Source organism: Pseudophryne corroboree, chromosome 1 (assembly GCF_028390025.1).
Source record: "Pseudophryne corroboree isolate aPseCor3 chromosome 1, aPseCor3.hap2, whole genome shotgun sequence".
In the NCBI taxonomy this organism is placed as follows: Eukaryota; Metazoa; Chordata; class Amphibia; order Anura; family Myobatrachidae; genus Pseudophryne; species Pseudophryne corroboree.
Genome location: NC_086444.1, coordinates 298,574,403 through 298,597,077, shown reverse-complemented (window position 1 = coordinate 298,597,077; position 22,675 = coordinate 298,574,403). Strand labels below are relative to the sequence as shown.

Sequence of the window (22,675 nt, the reverse complement as noted above, 5' to 3'; positions counted from 1 at the left end):
CCAGAGACCTTGTACGTCATTTCACCTCTCCAGGTTTCTAAAGGAACCTTGCATGTTACAATACTGATGATGTCTGTTTTCTGTGGAGTCTGAACCTGTGTCTCAGAATATCCAGGTGCATTATACAGCAGTTCGTCTGAGACTGCAGGTAAAGGAGGCGGACACGTCAAGTCCATCAGGGTTCGACGCCGATGACGAAATGACAGCGACTGGTCCAGTTTCGGATGAGCTGGGCAGGCTCCGGTAGACGGCCGGCAGACACCCGAATACACAATTTCAGGTATCAAACAATGTTTGTTTTCCTATCCTTTCCCCGCAGACGGCAGGAAAGGGTATCAGAACCTCTCCAGGGTATACCCCTCCATGTATCGCCGGTCCAACAAGCTGCCGTTTTCCTGAGGCAACCTTGCTCAGGGATCCATCGAAGACATATACGGCAGCAGGGTTCTACCTTGTCCGGAGCAGGTAGGTTGTGGAACAATTGTCCTCTAGGTTACAGGATGTTTCGCATCCGGATCAATTGATACTTTGGTACGGGTCAGAATCACGATTCTGCTTTATGTTCTTTGGAGGTTTCCACGTCTGCAGTCTCGGAACCTGCATTTTCGCTTTGGGCTGTCTTAACCCGACGACCTCTGGGGCTGCGACAGTGACAGGTGAACATGAAATCCTACGGGGCAGATGGTTCAGGGGAAGGAACTTTCTGCAGGATTTCTTGAACCATTGGAGGTAAGTCCACTTTGCTTTCTCCTACTTCTGCCCCAGCTCCAAGACAGACCTTTACCGGTCTTTCCTTTAGATTTTTACCGTGCCCTTTCAGGCTTCCGATTCCACACGGGCGATATCTCTGTCGCCAGGGGATCTCAGAAAAAAAAAAAAAAAAAAGCTGAAGCAGAGGTTCAGCATCCTCGGTCCAGTCTGATTTTACATCATCCTATACACACACTAAAGGTCAGACTTTCCTACCACCTGGAGGGTCCCAGGGTAGGCGCAGGTCGGTGGAAGAAGGCTTGGGCGGTTACAGACTAGATTTGGGAGTACAACCGTCTCGGGAGTCCCTCGGCAGGGGTCGACCGATTTACGATGACAAGAGAGTCATAATGCAGGCGGCGCTCCATATGCTTCTAACCGCAAAGGGTGTTGATACCTGTTTTTTACATATCATTTGAATCGGGACAGTTCTCAGGCCTTTGTTTTCTTTTCACGTTCCGAAGCCAGTTGGCTTGGCCAGGCCTATTCTGGCCTTAGAATCCTTTTAGTCTGTGATTGCTAGTTGAACAAGAAAGGGAGTTTTACGCGTCCCTTGTCTTCAGGGATGCCTGTTTACTGATTTCCGTTGGGTTTCCTCATCGGGCTTTACTCAGTCGCATTACAGGATTCTCATTTTCACTGTAAGTCCTTTTCTTTCGGTCTCTCTTCCGCTCCCACAGGGTTCAGGAAGATCACAGAATAATTCTTTTTCAAGGGGTTGACGTTGGTTCCCTAATGGGACAATCTACTGCTACTATCCCACTCTGTACATTACGTGGCTTCTGAAGATCCGATTTATGCTCCTCATAAACGTTTTCTCAACAGGGTCCGTCGGAGGATTTTTCCTTCCTCGGTACCAGGTACTCTATTTCTTCAGTCAAGCTGCGACGCAATGAGTGGTCGCCTACATTCCCCTCTGAGCGGGGGACAACAATCTTCTTTCCAGATCAGGCCACCAGGTCAGACTCCTGGGTGAGGGAACATTCCCCGGAGTTTTGTCAGCTGGTCTGCTGTGGGCGGAGATTTCGAATCGACCTCAGGGCGTTCTGACTGACTCTTTAACCCTTTACTACTCACCGACGTGAGCTCTGGTGGCAGTAGCAGAGGATGCCCTCAGGGCTCCTGGGAGTTTCTGGTTATTCTATCCTGCCTCCTTTTCTATTTCTACCTCACTTTCGGTAACACAGGAGGAGAATATGCGTGCTAGTCCTCTCGGTGGCTCTGGTTGGGCCACCCATGACTTGAAGATACGGCTACAACTGTTGTCGGTAGAGGAGCCTTGGCTCCTACCTCGACTGGACTGTCTACTTCAACAGGGTCCTTTTCTTTGTTCAATCTTACACTGGTTTCATTTAACCGTGTGACTGTTCACGAGCCCTCAGAAGGGAGGAGTTCCCTAGTTCGGTTAGGCCTACTAGGCCCCGATTTCAGAAGTCTGTTACCTCTTCTCGCTTTTGCCACTTTTGGAAAGCTGTATGGGACATAATAAGGATAAAAGGGGGTTTTCCCCTTCTTTCAGTTACCATTCAGCCGTAATCTTTGGTTTCTCTGGGAGGTTTTGCTCCGCTGCGCTTCAAACCACATTGACCTGAATTTTCGGTCCCTGCCTTTTTCGGTTTTCTTCCAAAAGAAATTAGCCTGGCGCCCGTAAGTTCGGGCTCTCTTTCAGGGAGTACTCTATTAGCAACTCCCCCGGCTGAGCTTCGGCCTCAGCGGTCGTTTCTCCCAAAGGGCATGTCCGTTTTTCATATAAATCTGACACTAGTGTTTTTCAGTCCTCTTTGACTGTTGTCAGGGCTCGCTGACTTTCTCTACAGAGGTCTTAGGCTATTCGACGAAGGGTTTTTTCTTCTTTATTCTGTACGATGCTCCCGTACTAAATAGCCAGGGTCCCAGCATATGCTGGGCTGTTGGATACAGTCTTCTTGGCGGTTGCTCGGGAGCCTCCGTTTTCCATTTCAGCGCACTTTACGTGCGTGGTGGGACCTTCGTGGGCAGCTGCCCGTGGGGTCTCCATGAATACTTTATGTCGCGCGGCTACTTGGTCAGACCGACATTCGTTTTGTCAAATTCTACAAGTTTGACACTTTTGCGGCCTCTGCATCTCACTTTGGCCGAGCGGTTTTACAGGACTCTCAGCGCTCTCCCACCCGTTTTGGGAGCTCTGGGACGTCCCCATTGTAACTACGCTTCAGTGGCCCCTAGTGGATGAAGGAGAAATCAGGATTTTGGTACTTACCGATAAATCCCTTTCTCCGATTCCACAGGGGCCACTGGACGCCCGCCCAGCGCTGTTCCTCCTTGTTTTTTGCTTAACGGTTTGCAGATCACCATATGACTGCTTGTTGAGTTCGGGCTAGCCGGTTGTTTGTTAGGTTCTGTTCCAGGTTGGGTTTGTGTTATCCTGGGTTACAGGGCGTCATTAACCTCCTCTACCTTACGGTTTGTTTATTACAGCTCTCCTCGGGCACAGTTTTACGTAGACTGGCTTGGAGGGGAGATAGTAGGGGAGGAGCTAGCCACAGTGTGAGAATTTTAAAGTGCCAGCTCCCAATTACTGCCTACTATTTCCCCATTGTAACTACGCTCCAGTGGCCCCTGTGGAATCGGAGAAAGGGATTTATCGGTAAGTACCAAAATCCTGATTTTTACCTCAAGTCACCTCTCAACAGAAAAAGACACCGTCTTTTCAGCATCAGTCCTTTCGTTCCCATAAAGGCAAGCGGACAAAAGGACAGTCATATCTGCCCCGGGGTAGAGGAAGGGGAAAAAGACTGCAGCAGACAGCTTCTTCCCAAGAACAGAAGCCCTCTTCCGCTTCTGCCAAGTCCTCAGCATGACGCTGGGTCCTTACAAGCAGACTCAGGTACGGTGGGAGGTCGTCTCAGAAATTTCAGCGCGCAGTGGGCTCACTCGCAAGTGAACCCCTGGATCCTGCAAGTAGTATCTCAGGGGTACAAATTGGAATTCGAGACGTCTCCCCCTCGCCGGTTCCTGAAGTCTGCTTTACCAATAGCTCCCTCCGACAGGGAGGCGGTATTGGGAGCCATTCACAAGCTGTACTCCCAACAGGTGATAATAAAAGTACCCCTCCTACAACAAGGGAAGGGGTATTACTCCACACTGTTTGTGGTACCGAAACCAGACGGTTCGGTGAGACCGATTTTAAATCTAAAATCTTTGAACACTTATATCAAAAGGTTCAAATTCAAGATGGAATCACTCAGAGCAGTGATAGCGAACCTGGAAGAAGGGGACTATATGGTGTCTCTGGACATCAAGGATGCCTATCTCCATGTCCCGATTTGCCCTTCTCACCAAGGGTATCTCAGGTTCGTAATACAGAACTGTCATTATCAGTTTCAGACGCTGCCGTTTGGATTGTCCACGGCACCCCGGGTCTTTACCAAGGTAATGGCCGAAATGATGATTCTTCTTCGAAGAAAAGGCGTATTAATTATCCCTTACTTGGACGATCTCCTAATAAGGGCAAGGTCCAGAGAACAGTTAGAAGTCGGAGTAGCACTATCTCAAGAAGTACTACAACAGCACGGGTGGATTTTAAATATTCCAAAATCGCAGCTGATTCCGACGACACGTCTGCTGTTCCTAGGGATGATTCTGGACACAGTCCAGAAAAAGGTGTTTCTCCCGGAGGAGAAAGCCAGGGAGTTATCCGAGCTAGTCAGGAACCTCCTAAAACCAGGAAAGGTGTCAGTGCATCAATGCACAAGGGTCCTGGGGAAAATGGTGGCTTCTTACGAAGCGATTCCATTCGGCAGATTCCACGCAAGAATTTTTCAGTGGGATCTGCTGGACAAATGGTCCGGATCGCATCTTCAGATGCATCCGAAAATAACCCTGTCTCCAAGGACAAGGGTATCTCTTCTGTGGTGGCTGCAAAGTGCTCATCTCCTAGAGGGCCGCAGATTCGGCATTCAGGACTGGATCCTGGTGACCACGGATGCCAGCCTGAGAGGCTGGGGAGCAGTCACACAAGGAAGAAACTTCCAGGGAGTGTGGTCAAGCCTGGAGACTTCACTGCACATAAATATACTGGAACTAAGGGCAATTTACAATGCTCTAAGCCTAGCAAAGCCTCTGCTTCAGGGTCAGCCGGTGTTGATCCAGTCGGACAACATCACAGCAGTCGCCCACATAAACAGGCAGGGCGGCACAAGAAGCAGGAGGGCAATGACAGAAGCTGCAAGGATTCTGCAATGGGCGGAAAATCATGTGATAGCACTGTCAGCAGTGTTCATTCCGGGAGTGGACAACTGGGAAGCAGACTTCCTCAGCAGACACGACCTACACCCGGGAGAGTGGGGACTTCATCCGGAAGTCTTCCTCATGATTGTGAACCGTTGGGAAAAACCAAAGGTGGACATGATGGCGTCACGCCTCAACAAAAAACTAGACAGGTATTGCGCCAGGTCAAGAGACCCGCAGGCAATAGCTGTGGACGCTCTGGTAACACCTTGGGTGTTCCAGTCGGTGTATGTGTTCCCTCCTCTGCCTCTCTTACCCAAGGTACTGAGAATTATGAGACGGAGAGGAGTAAGAACTATACTAGTGGCTCCGGATTGGCCAAGAAGGACTTGGTACCCGGAACTTCAAGAGATGCTCACAGAGGACCCGTGGCCTCTGCCGCTAAGAAGGGACCTGCTTCAGCAGGGACCCTGTCTGTTCCAAGACTTACCGCGGCTGCGTTTGACGGCATGGCGGTTGAACGCCGGATTCTGAAGGAAAAAGGCATTCCAGATGAAGTTATTCCTACCCTGATTAAAGCTAGGAAGGATGTAACCGCACAGCATTATCACCGTATTTGGCGAAAATATGTTGCGTGGTGCGAGACCAAGAAGGCCCCGACAGAGGAATTTCAACTAGGTCGTTTCCTACATTTCCTGCAAACAGGACTGTCCATGGGCCTAAAGTTAGGGTCCATTAAGGTTCAAATTTCGGCCTTGTCGATTTTCTTTCAGAGAGAATTGGCTTCATTTCCTGAAGTTCAGACTTTTGTAAAAGGGGTACTGCATATACAGCCTCCCTTTGTGCCCCCAGTGGCACCTTGGGATCTCAATGTAGTTTTGGGATTCCTAAAATCACATTGGTTTGAGCCACTTGCCACGGTGGAATTAAAATATCTCACATGGAAAGTGGTAATGTTGTTGGCCCTGGCTTCTGCCAGGCGAGTATCTGAATTGGCGGCTTTATCCTATAAAAGCCCTTACCTGATATTTCATTCGGATAGGGCGGAATTGAGGACTCGTCCTCAATTTCTTCCTAAGGTGGTTTCAGCGTTTCACCTAAACCAACCTATTGTGGTGCCTGCTGCTACTAGGGACTTGGAGGACTCCAAGTTGCTGGACGTAGTCAGGGCCCTGAAAATATGTTTCCAGGACGGCTGGAGTCAGGAAATCTGACTCGCTGTTTATCCTGTATGCACCCAACAAGCTGGGTGCTCCTGCTTCTAAGCAGACTATTGCGCGTTGGATTTGTAGTACAATTCAGCTTGCACATTCTGTGGCAGGCCTGCCACAGCCAAAATCTGTAAAAGCCCATTCCACAAGGAAAGTGGGCTCATCTTGGGCGGCTGCCCGAGGGGTCTCGGCTTTACAACTTTGCCGAGCAGCTACTTGGTCAGGGGCAAACACGTTTGCTAAATTCTACAAATTTGATACCCTGGCTGAGGAGGACCTGGAGTTCTCTCATTCGGTGCTGCAGAGTCATCCGCACTCTCCCGCCCGTTTGGGAGCTTTGGTATAATCCCCATGGTCCTGACGGAGTCCCCAGCATCCACTAAGGACGTTAGAGAAAATAAGATTTTACTCACCGATAAATCTATTTCTCGTAGTCCGTAGTGGATGCTGGGCGCCCATCCCAAGTGCGGATTGTCTGCAATACTTGTACATAGTTATTGTTATCAAAATCGGGTTTTTGTTGTAGTGAGCCATCTTTTCAGAGGCTCCTCTGTTATCATACTGTTAACTGGGTTCAGATCACAAGTTGTACGGTGTGATTGGTGTGGCTGGTATGAGTCTTACCCGGGATTCAAAATCCTTCCTTATTGTGTACGCTCGTCCGGGCACAGTATCCTAACTGAGGCTTGGAGGAGGGTCATAGGGGGAGGAGCCAGTGCACACCACCTAGGTCCAAAAGCTTTTACTTTTTGTGCCCTGTCTCCTGCGGAGCCGCTATTCCCCATGGTCCTGACGGAGTCCCCAGCATCCACTACGGACTATGAGAAATAGATTTATCGGTGAGTAAAATCTTATTTTTACCTGTACCTGGGGTTGTTTCCTTTAAAAGACTGAGCTGATCGCAAGATTGAAACCACTGTTAAATCAATTTACTCTGCAGCGGGTGTAGCTCAGCGCCCTACCATAGTATGCGGCTGGATTTCTAGAGCCATGGTAAAATGGTCTGATGAGATTCTGAAGGGGCTGCTTACACTACCTCAGGAAGAGATAATTACATTACTACAGCACATCCAGGATGCTGCAAACTTTGAGGCTGTTAAGGAACTTAGTATCGTTAACGGTCATACCACTGCTATGGCCGTATTGGCTCGTAGAGCCCTGTGGCTGCGACACTGATCAGCGGATGCTGATTCTAAAAAAAGGAGTTGAGAACCTTACTTTCACAGGTGATGCCTTGTTTGGGGAAGAGCTGAACAAGTGAGCCGGACGGCTCTGTATGACCGATGTTGAACCTCACATCCCTGAAACTGTACCTTTGAGTGTTCAAATTCAAGATTAAATCTCTAAGAACTGTGATAGTGAATCTGGAGGAGGGGGAGTTTCTGGTGTCCCTGGATATGAAGGACGCCAACCTACATATCCCAATTTGCCCCCCCTTCCCCCAAGCGTTCCTCAGGTTCGCGATTCTGGACCAGGATTTCCGGTTTCAGGCCTTACCCTTCAGTCTCTCCACAGCCCCAAGGGTATTCACAATGGTCGTGGCGGAAATTATGCTACAGCTGCACATGAGGGGTGTCCAAATAATTCCGTACCTGGACGATCTCCTGATAAAGGCGGTGTCAAGGGAACTACTACTGCACAGTATTGACTTGACTACTCTCTTGCTTATGGATCATGGATGGATACTCAATTTCCATAAATCTCACTTGGAACCGTCTCAGAGAATTCAGTTCCTGGGGATGATCCTGGATACGGTGACTCAGAAGGTTTACCTCCCCATAGACAAGTCCTTGACTAGTCCGTCTACGGTCCGGGTGGTGCTGAAACCTCTTGTGGTCTCAATTCATCTTTGCATCTGCTTGGTGGGCAAGATGATGGCCTCCTATGAGGCGATACAGTACGGCAGGATCCATGCATGACCGTTTCAACTGGATTTGTTGGACAAATGGTCGGTATCTCACCTGCACATGCATCCGCATATAACCCTGTCACCAAAAGCACTGATATCCCTGCTATGGTGGCTACAAGTCCCCCATCTGGTGGAGGGTCGGAGTTTCACCACCATGTCATGGACGCTGTTGACAACAGATGCCAGCCTCCATGGTTGGGGGGGGGGGGGGGGGGTGACTAAAGGAGCGCAGTTCCAGGGGACATGGTCGTTTCAGGAATCTGCTATTCCAATCAACATCCTGGAACTCCGAGCAATTGACAATGCTCTAATACAGGCCTCTTACCTCCTTCGGGCCATCCAGTTGCAGTTGGACAACGCCACAGCAGTAGCGAACATCAATCGACAGGGAGGAACAAGAAGCAGGGCCGCAATGCGAGGGGTGTCAAGAATACTCCTCTGGGCGGAAGCCAATACAAGGGCTATCTCAGCCATTTACATTCCAGGAGTGGACAACTGGGAAGCGGACTTCCTAAGCAGGCAAGACCTCCATCTGGGAGTATTGGGTTTCAACAACTTGTTCACCTGTGGGTTGTCCACAGATAGACCTGATGGCTTCTTGTCTCAACAAGAAGCTCCGGCGTTACTGCTCCAGAACGAGGGACCCGCAGGCGGTTGTGGTAGATGCTCTTGATGACGACATGGACTTACCAGTTCGTTTACCTGTTTCCTCCAATTCCTCTAATCCCAAGAGTTCTCAAAACACTCAAACAGGAACATGTTCAGGCAATTCTCATTGCCTCTGATTGGCCTCGACTTTCTTCAACAAGGACCGTTCGTCTATCCAGATTTACAGCGGCTATGTTTGATGGCCTGGAAGTTGAGAGGGAGATTTTAACCAGGAAGGGTCTTACGTCCAAGGTTATTTCCACTATGGTTCATGCCTGTAAGGTGGTTACCTCCAAACATTACCACCGTATTTGGAAGACATTTTTCTTGGTGTGAGGGTCGAAAATGTTCTTCTGTGGAATTTCGTCTGGGACGGTTTCTACTGTTCCTGCAAGCAGAGTGGATAAAGACCTACGATTAGGCTCCATCAAGGTTCAGATTTCGTCTCTATTTTCTTCCATAAACAGCCGGCGGTACTTCCTGAAGTACAGACCTTTCTTAAGGAGGTGTTGCACATTGAACCACCCTTTGTTCCTCCCACAGCTCTGTGGGATGTCAATGTGGTGTTGACCTTTCTTCAGTTGGATTGGTTTGAACCCTTGCATATAAGGTTGACTTAAAATACCTGACGTGGAAGACTGTTACTGGCCTTGGCTTCGGCTTGGCGAGTGTCTGAAGTGGGGGCCTTGTCCTGTAAGAGCCCATGCTTGGTTTTTCTTTTTCATCCACTAGGGGTCACTGGAGTACTCTTGGGGATATGGACGGCTTCCGCAGGAAACAGGGCACTGAATATTTAAATTTAGAACACTCCACCCCTCCATATCACAGAGTACCTCAGTGTTTTTTCTGTGCTCGACGTAGCAACAGGTTCTGTGGCTTGGTCCACAATTCTTTTGAATATTTGTATTTTTTTTAGTTAATATTTTTCTTTTTCATACACATCCCTTTCCCCCTTCCAAAAGGCAGGGTCAGGGATAGTGCAAGCTGCTACTAGCAGCTGTGGCGTGTCGGTCCTCAATAAATGAGCACCCTCACAGCCAGACAGACCTCCTGCAGACAGGCTGGCCGGCGCTTGCAGAGAAGCCCCGTCGGAGCCTCACCACAGCAGCAGGAGTCAAGGTATGTTGATCGGGGCGGTCAGCTCCCGCCCCGCTGTGTGGGGACAAAGTTTTCTTTAAAGCTGATGGCGCTGGGATCCCTCTACAGTCCGCCCGCCCACGGCCGCTGCTCTGGCCGCCACCGCTGCTCAGAGCGCTTCAGGACGCGTTCCCCGCTGTCTGTTCCAGCGCGTCCCGCTACCCGGCTCCCGCTGGCGGCCCCACACGCTGCTCGCTGCCCACCCCGCATACTGCATCCGCAACGGAGCATACAGGGAGGAAGAGGGGGGGGGGGGGCATTACAGACTGCAAGGGGTACAATCAGCGGCACGAGGGGGGATAAACTGCAGCAACAGCAGTATGCTAGGCTGCAGCCATGATTACACAGGATTTTCATACAGAGTTATATATCCGTTTATATGCTTGTAACCTGTACTGTGACTATGATTTTAAGCATGGTAGCCATTTTAACCATGCTTCCTGTGTCTTCCTGCTGTGATTCCAGAACGTTCCAGTACTACATCTCTACTCCACCGGAGGCGCAGGGGTGTTAGTGGGAATTTGGGATCACATTGTTTTTTGTGTATTGTATTGTCTGTCTCCATAATGAGTAAGGCACCAGCAAAAATTTAAAAAGCATCACTGCAAAGTCTATAGCAGTGTGTTACCGGATGGATCTACCACATGTCCAGTATGTTTTGTGGATTCAGTTACGAATACAATTTCTGCTCCGGTTTTAAAGCCAGTTTCATCCCCACACCCTCCATGGGAAATGCTAGCCAATGTACTGGCTGGGTTGCAATCAGAATTGACCGCCGCTCGACAAGAGCGGGAAGCGGCAAGATCTGAGTCTAGGGTGAGACCGCCAGAATTACCGGAGGCGTCTCAGCTTTGCGAAAGTTCCAAATCCATTTTGGGTAGACGGGATAAATTTCATATGTCTTATGATTTACCAGTTTCTGCTATGTTGCATTCTGACGATTACATGCCAGACCTCACGGCACAAGATGAGGGTGAGGAGGGCGAAGTAGAGTCAGATAGTGAGGATTTTAACAGCTCAGGTATTGATAATCTCATCAGAGCGGTGCGTCAGTCTCTGAAGTTTACAGAAACTGAGGAGCCTCTGACAAATGATCAGGTCGTATTTACTAAACGACAGATAACTCCAATGTGTTTTCCTGTTTCGGAGTCTCTTAATAAGATGTTAGTAGAAACACGACAGACTCCAGATAAACGGTTTTCTATACCTCGCAGATTTAAGTCTAGTTACCCGTTTCCAGACTCTGTGACATGTACATGGGAGAATCCACCAATAGTTGATTCGTCAGTGTCGAAACTTACAAAGAAATTAACCATACCAGTGCCAGCTGCTACTATGCTAAAGTCCATGTATGTAGCAGCAGGAGTGCTGCTGAGACCTTGCTTGGTTGGCATCTGGGACACTAAGGCGCTCATAGTATGGATAACAGAACTCAAGTCTGCCCTACATGATGAACACCTTATACTTCTTGCTGATCAAATGTGTGAGGCTGCGGAGTATCTCTGTACAGCTTCTACTGACGTCTGTCAGCTCACTTCTCGTATTTCATTGTCGCTAGTTACAGCACGACGAGCACTCTGGCTGCGTTCTTGGCAAGCGGAGGCAGAGGTCAAACGAGGTATAGAGGCGTTACCTTACGGTGGCAAGAAGTTGTTTGGTCCTGAATTGGACACATGGATTTCTGAGGCTACGGGAGGAAAGTCTGTTTTCTTACCATTGCCTCCACCGGTACCAAGACGGAGGTACTCTGGACCTGCGTTCAAATCCTTTAGACCTCAGTCCTTTCGCGGACGTGGCAGAGGAACAGCCACGCCTGGTAGACGTGGTCGTGGACGTGGTTTCCAACAAACCAACACAAGTCGTCAGGACGCTAAGGTCACCGACAAGCCAGTGGCATGACGGGCTACCAGCCCATCTCTGTTTTCCGATTGTGGGAGCACGCCTTCAGACGTTCCATTTGGCGTGGTTCCAGACATCCGCGGATGGGTGGATCCGCAATTTAGTGTTAAGAGGTTACAAAATAGAGTTCGACTGTCTTCCGCCACTGCGGTTTTTCAAGACAGGACTGCCTCTGTCGGACGACAAGAGGGCCGTTCTGCAAATTGCCATTCAGTCCCTACTGGATTCAGCAGTTTTGATTCCGGTCCCTGTACACCAACAGGGTCAGGGTTATTATTCCAGTCTGTTTGTGGTACCGAAGCCGGATGGCTCAGTCAGGCCAATATTGAACTTAAAGGGTCTCAATCGGTACGTAACTTACTACAGATTCAAGATGGAATCTCTGCGCTCAGTGATTGCAAGTTTAGAGCCAAAGGAATTCATGATTGCGCTAGATCTCAAGGATGCGTACTTACACATTCCGATTTGGCAGCCTCATCAGAGGTTCTTGCGGTTTGCAATACGCCAAAACCATTACCAGTTTCAGGCTCTACCGTTTGGCCTATCGTCAGCGCCTCGGGTATTCACCAAAGTGATGTCTGTGATAGCTCATCTCAGATCCCTGGGAGTGACAATAGTTCCGTATTTAGACGATCTGCTCATCAAAGCCCCGTCTCAACAGATGCTTCTCCAACATGCGCTACTAACGTACAATGTACTAGTTCACCACGGTTGGATTGTCAACTTCAAGAAATCACATCTCATTCCGTCTCAACGCCTTCAATTTCTAGGTATGATTTTCGATACGGTAAATCAAAGAATTTACCTACCACAACAGAAAGTACAGATTATTCGCCATCTAGTACAATTAGTGCTCAAGCCACGCACAGTCTTGGTACATTTGTGCATTCGCCTCTTAGGAACAATGGTGGCGGCTTTCGAATTGCTTCAGTTCGGAAGATATCACTTACGTCCTTTTCAACTGGATGTGCTCGCACAGTGGTCGGGCTCGCATCTGCGATTCACCACAGGGTGAGGTTGTCGCCAAGGGCGAGGGTGTCTCTACTCTGGTGGCTCAATGTAAACAATTTTTAACCGCAGGGAAACTGTTTGGCGCCTGGAATTGGATAATTCTAACGACGGACGCGAGTCTCAGAGGTTGGGAGGTGTAGTTCAAAATTGTCAGCTACAGGGTCTCTGGGCGGATCACGAAAGATTGCTGTCTATAAATGTCCTGGAACTCAGCGCAATTTACAATGCACTACGACAAGCAGTACACATACTTCGCTCTCACTGTCCAAGTGCAGTCAGACAACGCAACGGCAGTCACATACATCAACAAACAAGGAGGAACGAGAAGCCGCATGGCAATGCGGGAAGTAGCTCGAATCCTCAATTGGGCAGAATACCACCAGGTGATATTGTCGGCAGTGTTCATTCCGGGAGTGGAGACAACTGGGAGGCAGATTATCTCAGCCGTCGGGATTTTCATCCAGGTTGGGCATTAAATCCAGAAGTGTTTCACATGTTCAGCGGTGGGGTTACCCTCAGGTGGACCTAATGGCGTCTCGCCACAATCACCAAACGCTTCAGTATGTGTCCAGAACGAGAGATCCAAAGGCAGTGGCGGTGGACGCTCTCACAATCACTTGGCCGTACAGCCTAGTGTATCTGTTTCCACCGTTTCCGCTGCTCCCTCTGGTGCTAAAACGGATCAAAAGAGAGTCTGTCACAGTCATACTAGTGGCCCCTCTTTGGCCTCGGAGAGCTTGGTTCTCTGATCTCCACGGTCTACTCGCAGACGATCCTTGGCCGCTCCCACTACGTCCGGACTTGTTACAACAGGGTCCGTTCCTTTACCCCGATTTAGCGCGGCTGCGTTTGACGGGGTGGCTGTTGAGACCGCCCTCTTAAGAAGAGAGGGCATTCCAGAATCGGTTATACCAACCATGTTACGAGCTAGGAAGCCAGTTACGGCAGCTCATTATTACAGAATTTGGCGTGCCTATATAGGTTGGTGTGAAACTCAGAAGTTTCCGACATCATCTTTCAAGTTATTCCGTCTTTTGTTATTTCTACAAACGGGGTTAGATGGAGGACTGCGTTTATCTACACTAAAGGTGCAGGTATCTGCTTTGTCAATTTACTTTCAAAGAAGATTGGCTCTATTGCCGTCTATACACACCTTTCTGCAAGGTGTCCTCAGAGTACAGCCTCCATTCATTCTACCTACAGCGCCATGGGACTTGAATCTGGTTTTAGATTTCTTACAGTCTTCATATTTTGAACCCTTACAGCAAGTGGATATAAAGTTTCTCACTTGGAAAACAATTTTTCTTCTAGCCTTAGCTTCGGCAAGGCGTGTTTCAGATTTGGGTGCCTTGTCATGCAAGCCACCGTATTTGGGCCCTCATTCCGAGTTGTTCGCTCGCAAGCTGCTTTTAGCAGCTTTGCACACGCTAAGCCGCCGCCTACTGGGAGTGAATCTTAGCATAGTAAAATTGCGAACGAAAGATTAGCAGAATTGTGAATAGATACTTCTTAGCAGTTTCTGAGTAGCTCCACACTTACTCGGCATCTGCGATCAGTTCAGTCAGTTTCGTTCCTGGTTTGACGTCACAAACACACCCAGCGTTCGCCCAGACACTCCTCCGTTTCTCCAGCCACTCCCGCGTTTTTCCCAGAAACGATAGCATTTTTTCACACACTCCCATAAAATGGCCAGTTTCCGCCCAGAAACACCCACTTCCTGTCAATCGCATTACGATCACCAGAACGAAGAAAAAACCTCGTAATGCCGTGAGTAAAAAACCTAACTGCATAGCAAATTTACTTGGCGCAGTCGCACTGCGGACATTGCGCATGCGCATTAGCGACTAATCGCTCCGTTGCGGAAAAATAACGAACGAACAACTCGGAATGACCACCCTGGTGTTTCATGATGACAGAGCGGAACTTCGGACGAATCCCGCTTTCTTACCAAAGGTAGTGTCATCTTTTCACATCAATCAACCAATAGTAGTTCCTGTGTTAACAGCACATTCTGGAACTCTGGATGTGGTACGCGCTTTACGCGTGTATGTATCCTGAACGTCTACAGTTCGTAAGACGGATACGTTGTTTGTTCTCTATGATGCTGCCAAGATCGGTTGGCCAGCGTCTAAGCAGACCTTATCCAGATGGATAAAACTGACCATACGTCAGGCTTACCTTCATGCTAGGTTACAGCCGCCTACATCAGTAACAGCTCATTCCACACGTTCTGTGGGAACTTCATGGGCAGCTGGTCGTGGAGCTTCTACGATGCAGCTTTGACGTGCGGCTACATGGTCTTCCGTGCACACGTTTGTGCGCTTTTACAAGTTTGATACGTTTGCGGCATCAGCATCTAGCTTTGGCCGCCTAGTGTTACAGGTGCCAAACAGAAGCTTTGGTACGTCCCAAGCAGTGGCGTAACTAGAAATTTTTCTCCCCCAAGCCAAAAAATTCTTCGGCGCGCCCCCCCCTTCATGCTCCATGATTGGGAGCAAGAAAGGGATAAATATGCGTGCGCGCCAAAAAGGGGGCGTGGTTTTGTTGGAGTGGGCGTGGTTTCGCATAAAGGGGCGTGGCATTGCAGGAAAAGACTACCTTATACCCCAGTTTTGCAACCTGCACGCCCATACGTTGACCACCACAGGAAAGAAAAATAATCCTGATTCATGCCCCTTACATTATTTGTCATTTTTCCTCCTTATAGTAATGCCCAGTATACATTATGCCACATACTGCAATGGCCCTTAGACATTATGCCGCACACAATAATGCACGACACAATATGCACACACTGTAATGCCCCCGACACATTATGCCACACACCGTAATGTCTGTGACACATTATGCCACACACCGTAATGCCTGTGACACATTATGACAGGAATCGCAATGCCCGTTATACATTATGCTACACACTGCAATGCCCCTGATACATTATAGCACATACAATGTCTGTGACACATTATGACACACACCGCAATGTCCGTGATACATTATGCCACACACTGCAATGCCCGATACATTATAGCACATACAATGCCTGTGACACATTATGCCACACACTGCAATGACCTTGAGACATTATACCACAATGCCCGTGATATAGTATACCATACACCGTAATGCCTGTGACACATACCGCAATGCCCTGCCCGTTATACCCTATGCCACACATCGCAATGCCCGTTATGTATTATGCCACACTGCAATGACCCTGAGACATTATACCACATACCACAATGCCCGTGATATAGTAAACCACACACCGTAATGCCTGACACATTATGACACACACCGCAATGTCCGTGATACATTATGCCACACACTGCAATGACCCTGAGACATTATACCACATATCACAATGCCCGCGATAAAGTATACCATACACCATAATGCCTGTGACACATTATGACACACACCGCAATGTCCGTGATACATTATGCCACACACCGTAATGCCCATTACACATTAAGTCCTACAGTAAGGCTTCTAATTACTTTTCAATTACCTGCTCGTTGTCAGGGGTTTCATGCACTGGGTGTCATGCTCGTTGCCAGGGGTTTCATGCTCTTGGTTCCATGCACGGTGCCAGGGGTTTTCATGCTCAGGGTGTCATGCTTGTTGCCAGGGGTTTCATGCACTGGGTGTCATGCTCGATGCCAGGTGTTTCATGCACTGGGTGTCATGCTCGTTGCTAGGAGGTAGTCCTTGTTGCTAGGGCTGTGCTCCCAGTGCCACATATGTCCCCAGTGCCAGATATTCCCCCACGGTGCCAGGTACTTACATGCCCCAGTGCCAAATATAGTCGTCGTCCCCATGTGCCAGGTACACATATACCCCCCCCAGTGCCACATATGCCCCCAGTGCCAGATATTCCCCCCCAGTGCCAGATATTCCCCCCCCAGTGCCAGATATTCCCCCCCCAGTGCCAGATATTCCCCCCCAGTGCCAGATATTCCCCCCCAGTGCCAGATATTCCCCCCCAGTGCCAGATATTCCCCCCCAGTGCCAGATATTCCCCCCCAGTGCCAGATATTCCCCCCCAGTGCCATATATTCCCCCCCAGTGCCAGATATCCCCCCCCCCGTGCCAGATATTCCCCCCCCGTGCCAGATATTCCCCCCCCCGTGCCAGATATTCCCCCCCCCCCGTGCCAGATATCCCCCCCCCCGTGCCAGATATCCCCCCCCCCCCGTGCCAGATATCCCCCCCCCCCCGTGCCAGATATCCCCCCCCCCCCGTTCCAGATATCCCCCCCCCGTGCCAGATATCCCCCCCCCCCCGTGCCAGATATTCCCCCCCCCCCGTGCCAGATATTCCCCCCCCCCCCCGTGCCAGATATTCCCCCCCCCCCGTGCCAGATATTCCCCCCCCCGTGCCAGATATTCCCCCCCAGTGCCAGATATTCCCCCCGATATTCCCCCCCAGTGCCAGATATTCCCCCAGTGCCATATATGCCCCCAGTGCCAGATATTCCCCCCCCAGTGCCATATATGCCCCAGTGCCAGATATCCCCCTCCCCCCCCAGTGCCAGATATCCCCCTCCCCCCCCAGTGCCAGATATTCCCCCCAGTGCCAGATATTCCCCCCAGTGCCAGATATTCCCCCCAGTGCCAGATATTCCCCCCAGTGCCAGATATTCCCCCCAGTGCCAGATATTCCCCCCAGTGCCAGATATTCCCCCCAGTGCCAGATATTCCCCCCAGTGCCAGATATCCCCCCCCCAGTGCCATATATGCCCCAGTGCCAGATATCCCCCCCCCCCAGTGCCAGATATCCCCCCCCCAGTGCCATATATGCCCCCAGTGCCATATATGCCCCCAGTGCCATATATGCCCCCCGTGCCATATATGCCCCCCGTGCCATATATGCCCCCAGTGCCAGATATCCCCCCCCCAGTGCCATATATGCCCCCAGTGCCAGATATTCCCCCCCAGTGCCATATATGCCCCAGTGCCAGATATCCCCCCCCCAGTGCCAGATATCCCCCCCCAGTGCCAGATATCCCCCCCCAGTGCCAGATATCCCCCCCCCAGTGCCAGATATTCCCCCCAGTGCCATATATGCCCCCCCCAGTGCCAGATATTCCCCCCCCAGTGCCAGATATTCCCCCCCCAGTGCCAGATATTCCCCCCCCAGTGCCAGATATTCCCCCCCCCAGTGCCAGATATTCCCCCCCAGTGCCAGATATTCCCCCCCCAGTGCCATATATGCCCCCCGTGCCATATATGCCCCAGTGCCAGATATCCCCCCCCCCAGTGCCATATATGCCCCCAGTGCCAGATATTCCCCCCCAGTGCCAGATATTCCCCCCCAGTGCCAGATATTCCCCCCCAGTGCCAGATATCCCCCCCCCCCCAGTGCCAGATATCCCCCCCCCCCAGTGCCAGATATCCCCCCCCAGTGCCAGATATCCCCCCCCAGTGCCAGATATCCCCCCCCAGTGCCAGATATCCCCCCCCAGTGCCAGATATCCCCCCCCAGTGCCAGATATCCCCCCCCAGTGCCAGATATCCCCCCCCCCAGTGCCAGATATTCCCCCCAGTGCCAGATATTCCCCCCAGTGCCAGATATTCCCCCCAGTGCCAGATATCCCCCCCCAGTGCCAGATATCCCCCCCCCAGTGCCAGATATCCCCCCCCCAGTGCCAGATATTCCCCCCCCAGTGCCAGATATTCCCCCCAGTGCCATATGTGCCCCAGTGCCAGATATTCCAGCCCTCCCCCCCCCCCCCCCCCCGTGCCATATATGCCCCCAGTGCCAAATATTTACCCCCCGCCGTCGCTTTTTGGAGGGACACGGAGGGCACAGCTCGTCTCTCCTGTGTCCCTCCTGCTGCATCATCTCCGGCGGCCGCTGGTCTAATAGGGGGAAGTGCCGGTTCGTGAGCCAATTAGAGCTCACGGACGGTACTTCCCCCTATTAGACCCGCGGCCGCCGGAGATGATGCAGCAGGAGGGACACAGGGAGGCGCGCTGTGTGCCCTCTGTGTCCCTCCAAAAAGCGGCAGAGGGAAGGAGACTGCAGACTGACATGCGGACGCTCGTCCGCATGTCAGTCTGCTGTAAATCAGTGGCAGCCCCTCGCCCCCAAGCCACCGCGAGGGCTGCGGGGGCAGTAGTTACGCCACTGGTCCCAAGAGTACTCCAGTGACCCCTAGTGGATGAAAAAGAAAATAGGATTTTGGTACTTACCAGGTAAATCCTTTTCTTTGAATCCATAGGGGGCACTGGACGCCCACCCAGAACAGTTTTACCTGGTTTGTGGTAAGTTCAGGGGATCTTATGGTAACACACTCTCACCGACTGGTTCAAATTATCAAGTGCTGGTTATGGTGTCAACTATTTAGTTGTCAGTAACGTTATGTGTTAACTTCATTGTTGTCCGTTATGTTCTATGTAATACTCCATTGTCAACCTCTCCTATAGCTCCTGTTCGGCTCAGTAAAAAACACTGAGGTACTCTGGGATATGGAGGGATGGAGTGTTCTAAATTTAAATATTCAGTGCCCTGTTTCCTGCGGAAGCCGTCCATATCCCCAAGAGTACTCCAGTGCCCCCTATGGATTCAAAGAAAAGGATTTACCTGGTAAGTACCAAAATCCTATTTTTATGAGGATAGGGTGGAGCTCGGAAGTCGCCCACAGTTTTTGCCAAAAGTGGTGTCTGCCTTTCCTGTATATCAACCAATTGTGGTTCCAGTCTTATCAGACACTTCAGTTACTCCAAAGTCCCTGGATGTTGAGGGGTATAGTATGGTATGCCGGTGGCCAGCATACCGATAGCTGGGCGAGCGCAAATGAGCACCTTGCGGGCTCACTGCTCTCGCAATGCTGCGGGCACAGTATTTAGTCTTCCTCCAGGGGGGTCGTGGACACCCAAGAGGGAGATTAGTTGTCGGTATGCCGTGTGTCGGGATTCCGGTGGCGGTATACTGAGCGCCGGGATCCCAACAGCCGACATACTGAATACCACCCGTTGTGAGGGCTTTGAGGATTTACATGAAAAGGACTGCTCGTCACAGGAAGTCTGACTCGCTTTTCGTTCTTTATGATGCTATAAAAATTGGTCGTCCTGCCTCCAAGCAGTCCATTGTTCGTTGGCTCAAATTAACTATCCAACAAGCCTATACTTCGGCTGCTCTGCTGCTTCAGTTCAGGCCAACTCCACAAGGTAGGTGGGTTCTTCCTGGGCAGCTGCCTGGGGCGTCTCGGCCTTACAGTTGTGCCGTTCAGCAACTTGGTCTGGTGTGAACACGTTTGTTAAGTTCTACAGGTTCGATCCCTTGGCCAAAGAGGACCTTCAGTTTGGTCAGGCGGTTTTGCAGGGGTCTTCGCACTCTCCCACCCGTTCTGGGATCTTTGGGATGTCCCCATGGTAATATCCTATTCCCCGGTATCCACTAGGACGTTAGAGAAAATAGGAATTTCATACCTACCGGTAATCCTTTTCTCATAGTCCCTAGTGGATACTGGGCGCCCACCTCTGTGCTTTGTTTTCCTGCTTACCTGGTTGTAGGTGTTATTGGATGGGTTTGCTGTTGCTTCCTGTTCCATGTTTGGTTAGCGTTGCTTTCCTCTGTTCTGGTTAGCTCTGCTATCTTATTGTTCGTGTGTTGGTTTGTTACCGCCCCGCTTTGTGTTCTATCCTTTTCTCAAAGTATGTCCCTCTCCTTGGGCACAGTTTCTAGACTGAGTCTGCTAGGAGGGGCATAGAGGGGAGGAGCCAGCACACACTATTGATTTCTTTAGGTGCCAGGCTCCAGTGGACCTGATCTTATACCCCATGGTAGTATCCTATTCCCCAGTATCCACTACGGACTATGAGAAAAGGAATTATCGGTAGGTATTAAATTCCTAATTTTTCCCCCCTTTTTTTTCCTGTCTTCCCTTCCTCCCTTCCATGCTTCCGCTGTGTTAAACAGACTTGAATATTAAGGGGCATATTCTATTAGCCGTGGGGTTTACCTTGTAGCCAATTGTCTGCACAGCCCGATACAGTTTAGCTGCAGGAACCTCCATTCACTAACTACCTGAGACAGGATTTCTGCAAGGAAAATCTGCATAATAATACTTGTGGAAATGGCTAATTGCGCGACACTGTACAAAGCTATTCAAGCTAATTGAATATGCTCTAAAGTGTTCAGTGCATATGAACATGCTATGCTTTCTTTCAATGTGATGGGTTGGGTACGAAATAACAGTATGTGTCAGGATTCTCCGACAGCCGGTAAGTATTTTTACCCTAATATCCCACAGCCAAAGCCTAACCCTCACCCTAGTGCCTAACCACAACATCCCCCGTACTTACCTCCAGGAAATGTTGGGTTTCTCGCTGTCTGACTCCTGCTGTTTGTATTATGACCACATCCCAATGTGATGCCTGAGTTTTCAAACATGAGGAAGTAAAACGTTTTTGCCATATTTTGTCAGTCAGTTTTTGGCTCCATTCCCTGGCTGCTATTCATGAATTGCATTTTTTTTTTTTTTTTTTAACTTTTGTGTTTCAGCATCCACATGTATATAGTCCTGTAATACAAGGAAACTCCAGGATGATGGCTCCACCAACACATGCACAGGCTGGCTTAGTATCTTCATCAGCTGCACAGTATGGAACTCCTGAGCAAACACATGCGATGTATGGTAAATGTCAACACAGCAACTGTTCTGTTCTTTTTGAGGAAGCTGGATATAAACCTGTTGACAGACTAGTTTATTTAACCTAATGCCATTGGGTGGTAGCAGATTCTGTTGAAGTGTTCATGATTTGTGTATTCCACATTCACAAACTTTGAATACAACAGAATCACTTCCAAAAATGGTGAACAGTACATAAGTGTTAGAAAATACTAAAAGGCACGGCATAAAGGAAGGGAATATTTGGTGGGCTGAATTAATCTTGGAATTACATTGATAGAGTACCAAAATAAAACCCTGTCTCAACAAAACAGTTTATAAACTGTCAACATAAAGGTGCATGTTTTATCAAAGTTTTGTCAGGAAAAAATGTTAATGCCCCTGAAACATACTATAATATATATAAATATAGATTGCTAATGTTATCCAATGGTCCTTTCTCTGTATTATCTATGTAAGGATTCCTGTCTGCCTTCTTTATGTAGTGTAGTATCCAGAACTGTACTGCAGGTGTCACTGTTATGTTATAAGAGCTTTTCACTTGTAATAGTGAGCTTTGTTACAGTACATAGGACCTGTATTTCTCTAGTCTTTCACATCCTCCACTGCATGGCTTGCTGCAGGAAATTGCTGGACTCAAGACATAAACCTATACTTTGATACATATTACTTTGTTCATAATTATCAGAACTGCTCTGATTTTCAGTTAAGTTGATGCCTTATAAGCGCTGTTGTCTGGTTTGGTGTCTTGGCATTAATCTAATTTACTTTAGTACCAGTTTTATTTGCAGCATGGTAACGAGTTATTTCTGCAACGCTTTCTCACACTAAGCGCATATTCATTCTTCTGTGTAGCTGTGACTTTAATCTTGTACAAAGTAGTATGGTGAATACATTTATTTTGTGAATAATTATGCATTTCTAGAAAAAGTAGGGTCAGCAGGTTTCGGGGGGAAGGGGGTGGTGGATGGATTTTATTCATTTAATTTTGTTTTCATGTTAGTTTTTGTCTCCATTCCCAGTTATAAAAGAGCATTTACACATTCATGGGAATTCCCTCTTGCATGATCAGCTGCTGCATGACTGAACAGAGAATCCTTGTCTCTGGCTTCCTCTAAATTTAAAGGTTTTTCATTCCCCATTCATGAGCACCCCAGGCGTTCACATCTTATAAATGTAGTATATGGACAATCTCTGCCTTGTCATTTCATCCCCCATCTCATGTTGAGCTAGGACATTTCCTGTATAATTTTTCTCTCTCCT

The 22,675-nt window shown here is 49.4% G+C and overlaps 1 protein-coding gene across 10 annotated transcripts in view; it reads left to right on the top strand.

Moving 5' to 3' along the window:
* ATXN2 (ataxin 2) overlaps positions 1-22,675 on the top strand; it is a 381,295-nt gene that overhangs the window by 341,463 nt on the left and 17,157 nt on the right. For all 10 annotated transcript variants that reach the window (XM_063964383.1, XM_063964388.1, XM_063964386.1 and 7 more), the window contains one exon: positions 21,286-21,418. In XM_063964383.1, coding sequence (XP_063820453.1) covers positions 21,286-21,418 — 133 coding nt within the window. The remainder of the gene's footprint in view (positions 1-21,285; positions 21,419-22,675) is intronic.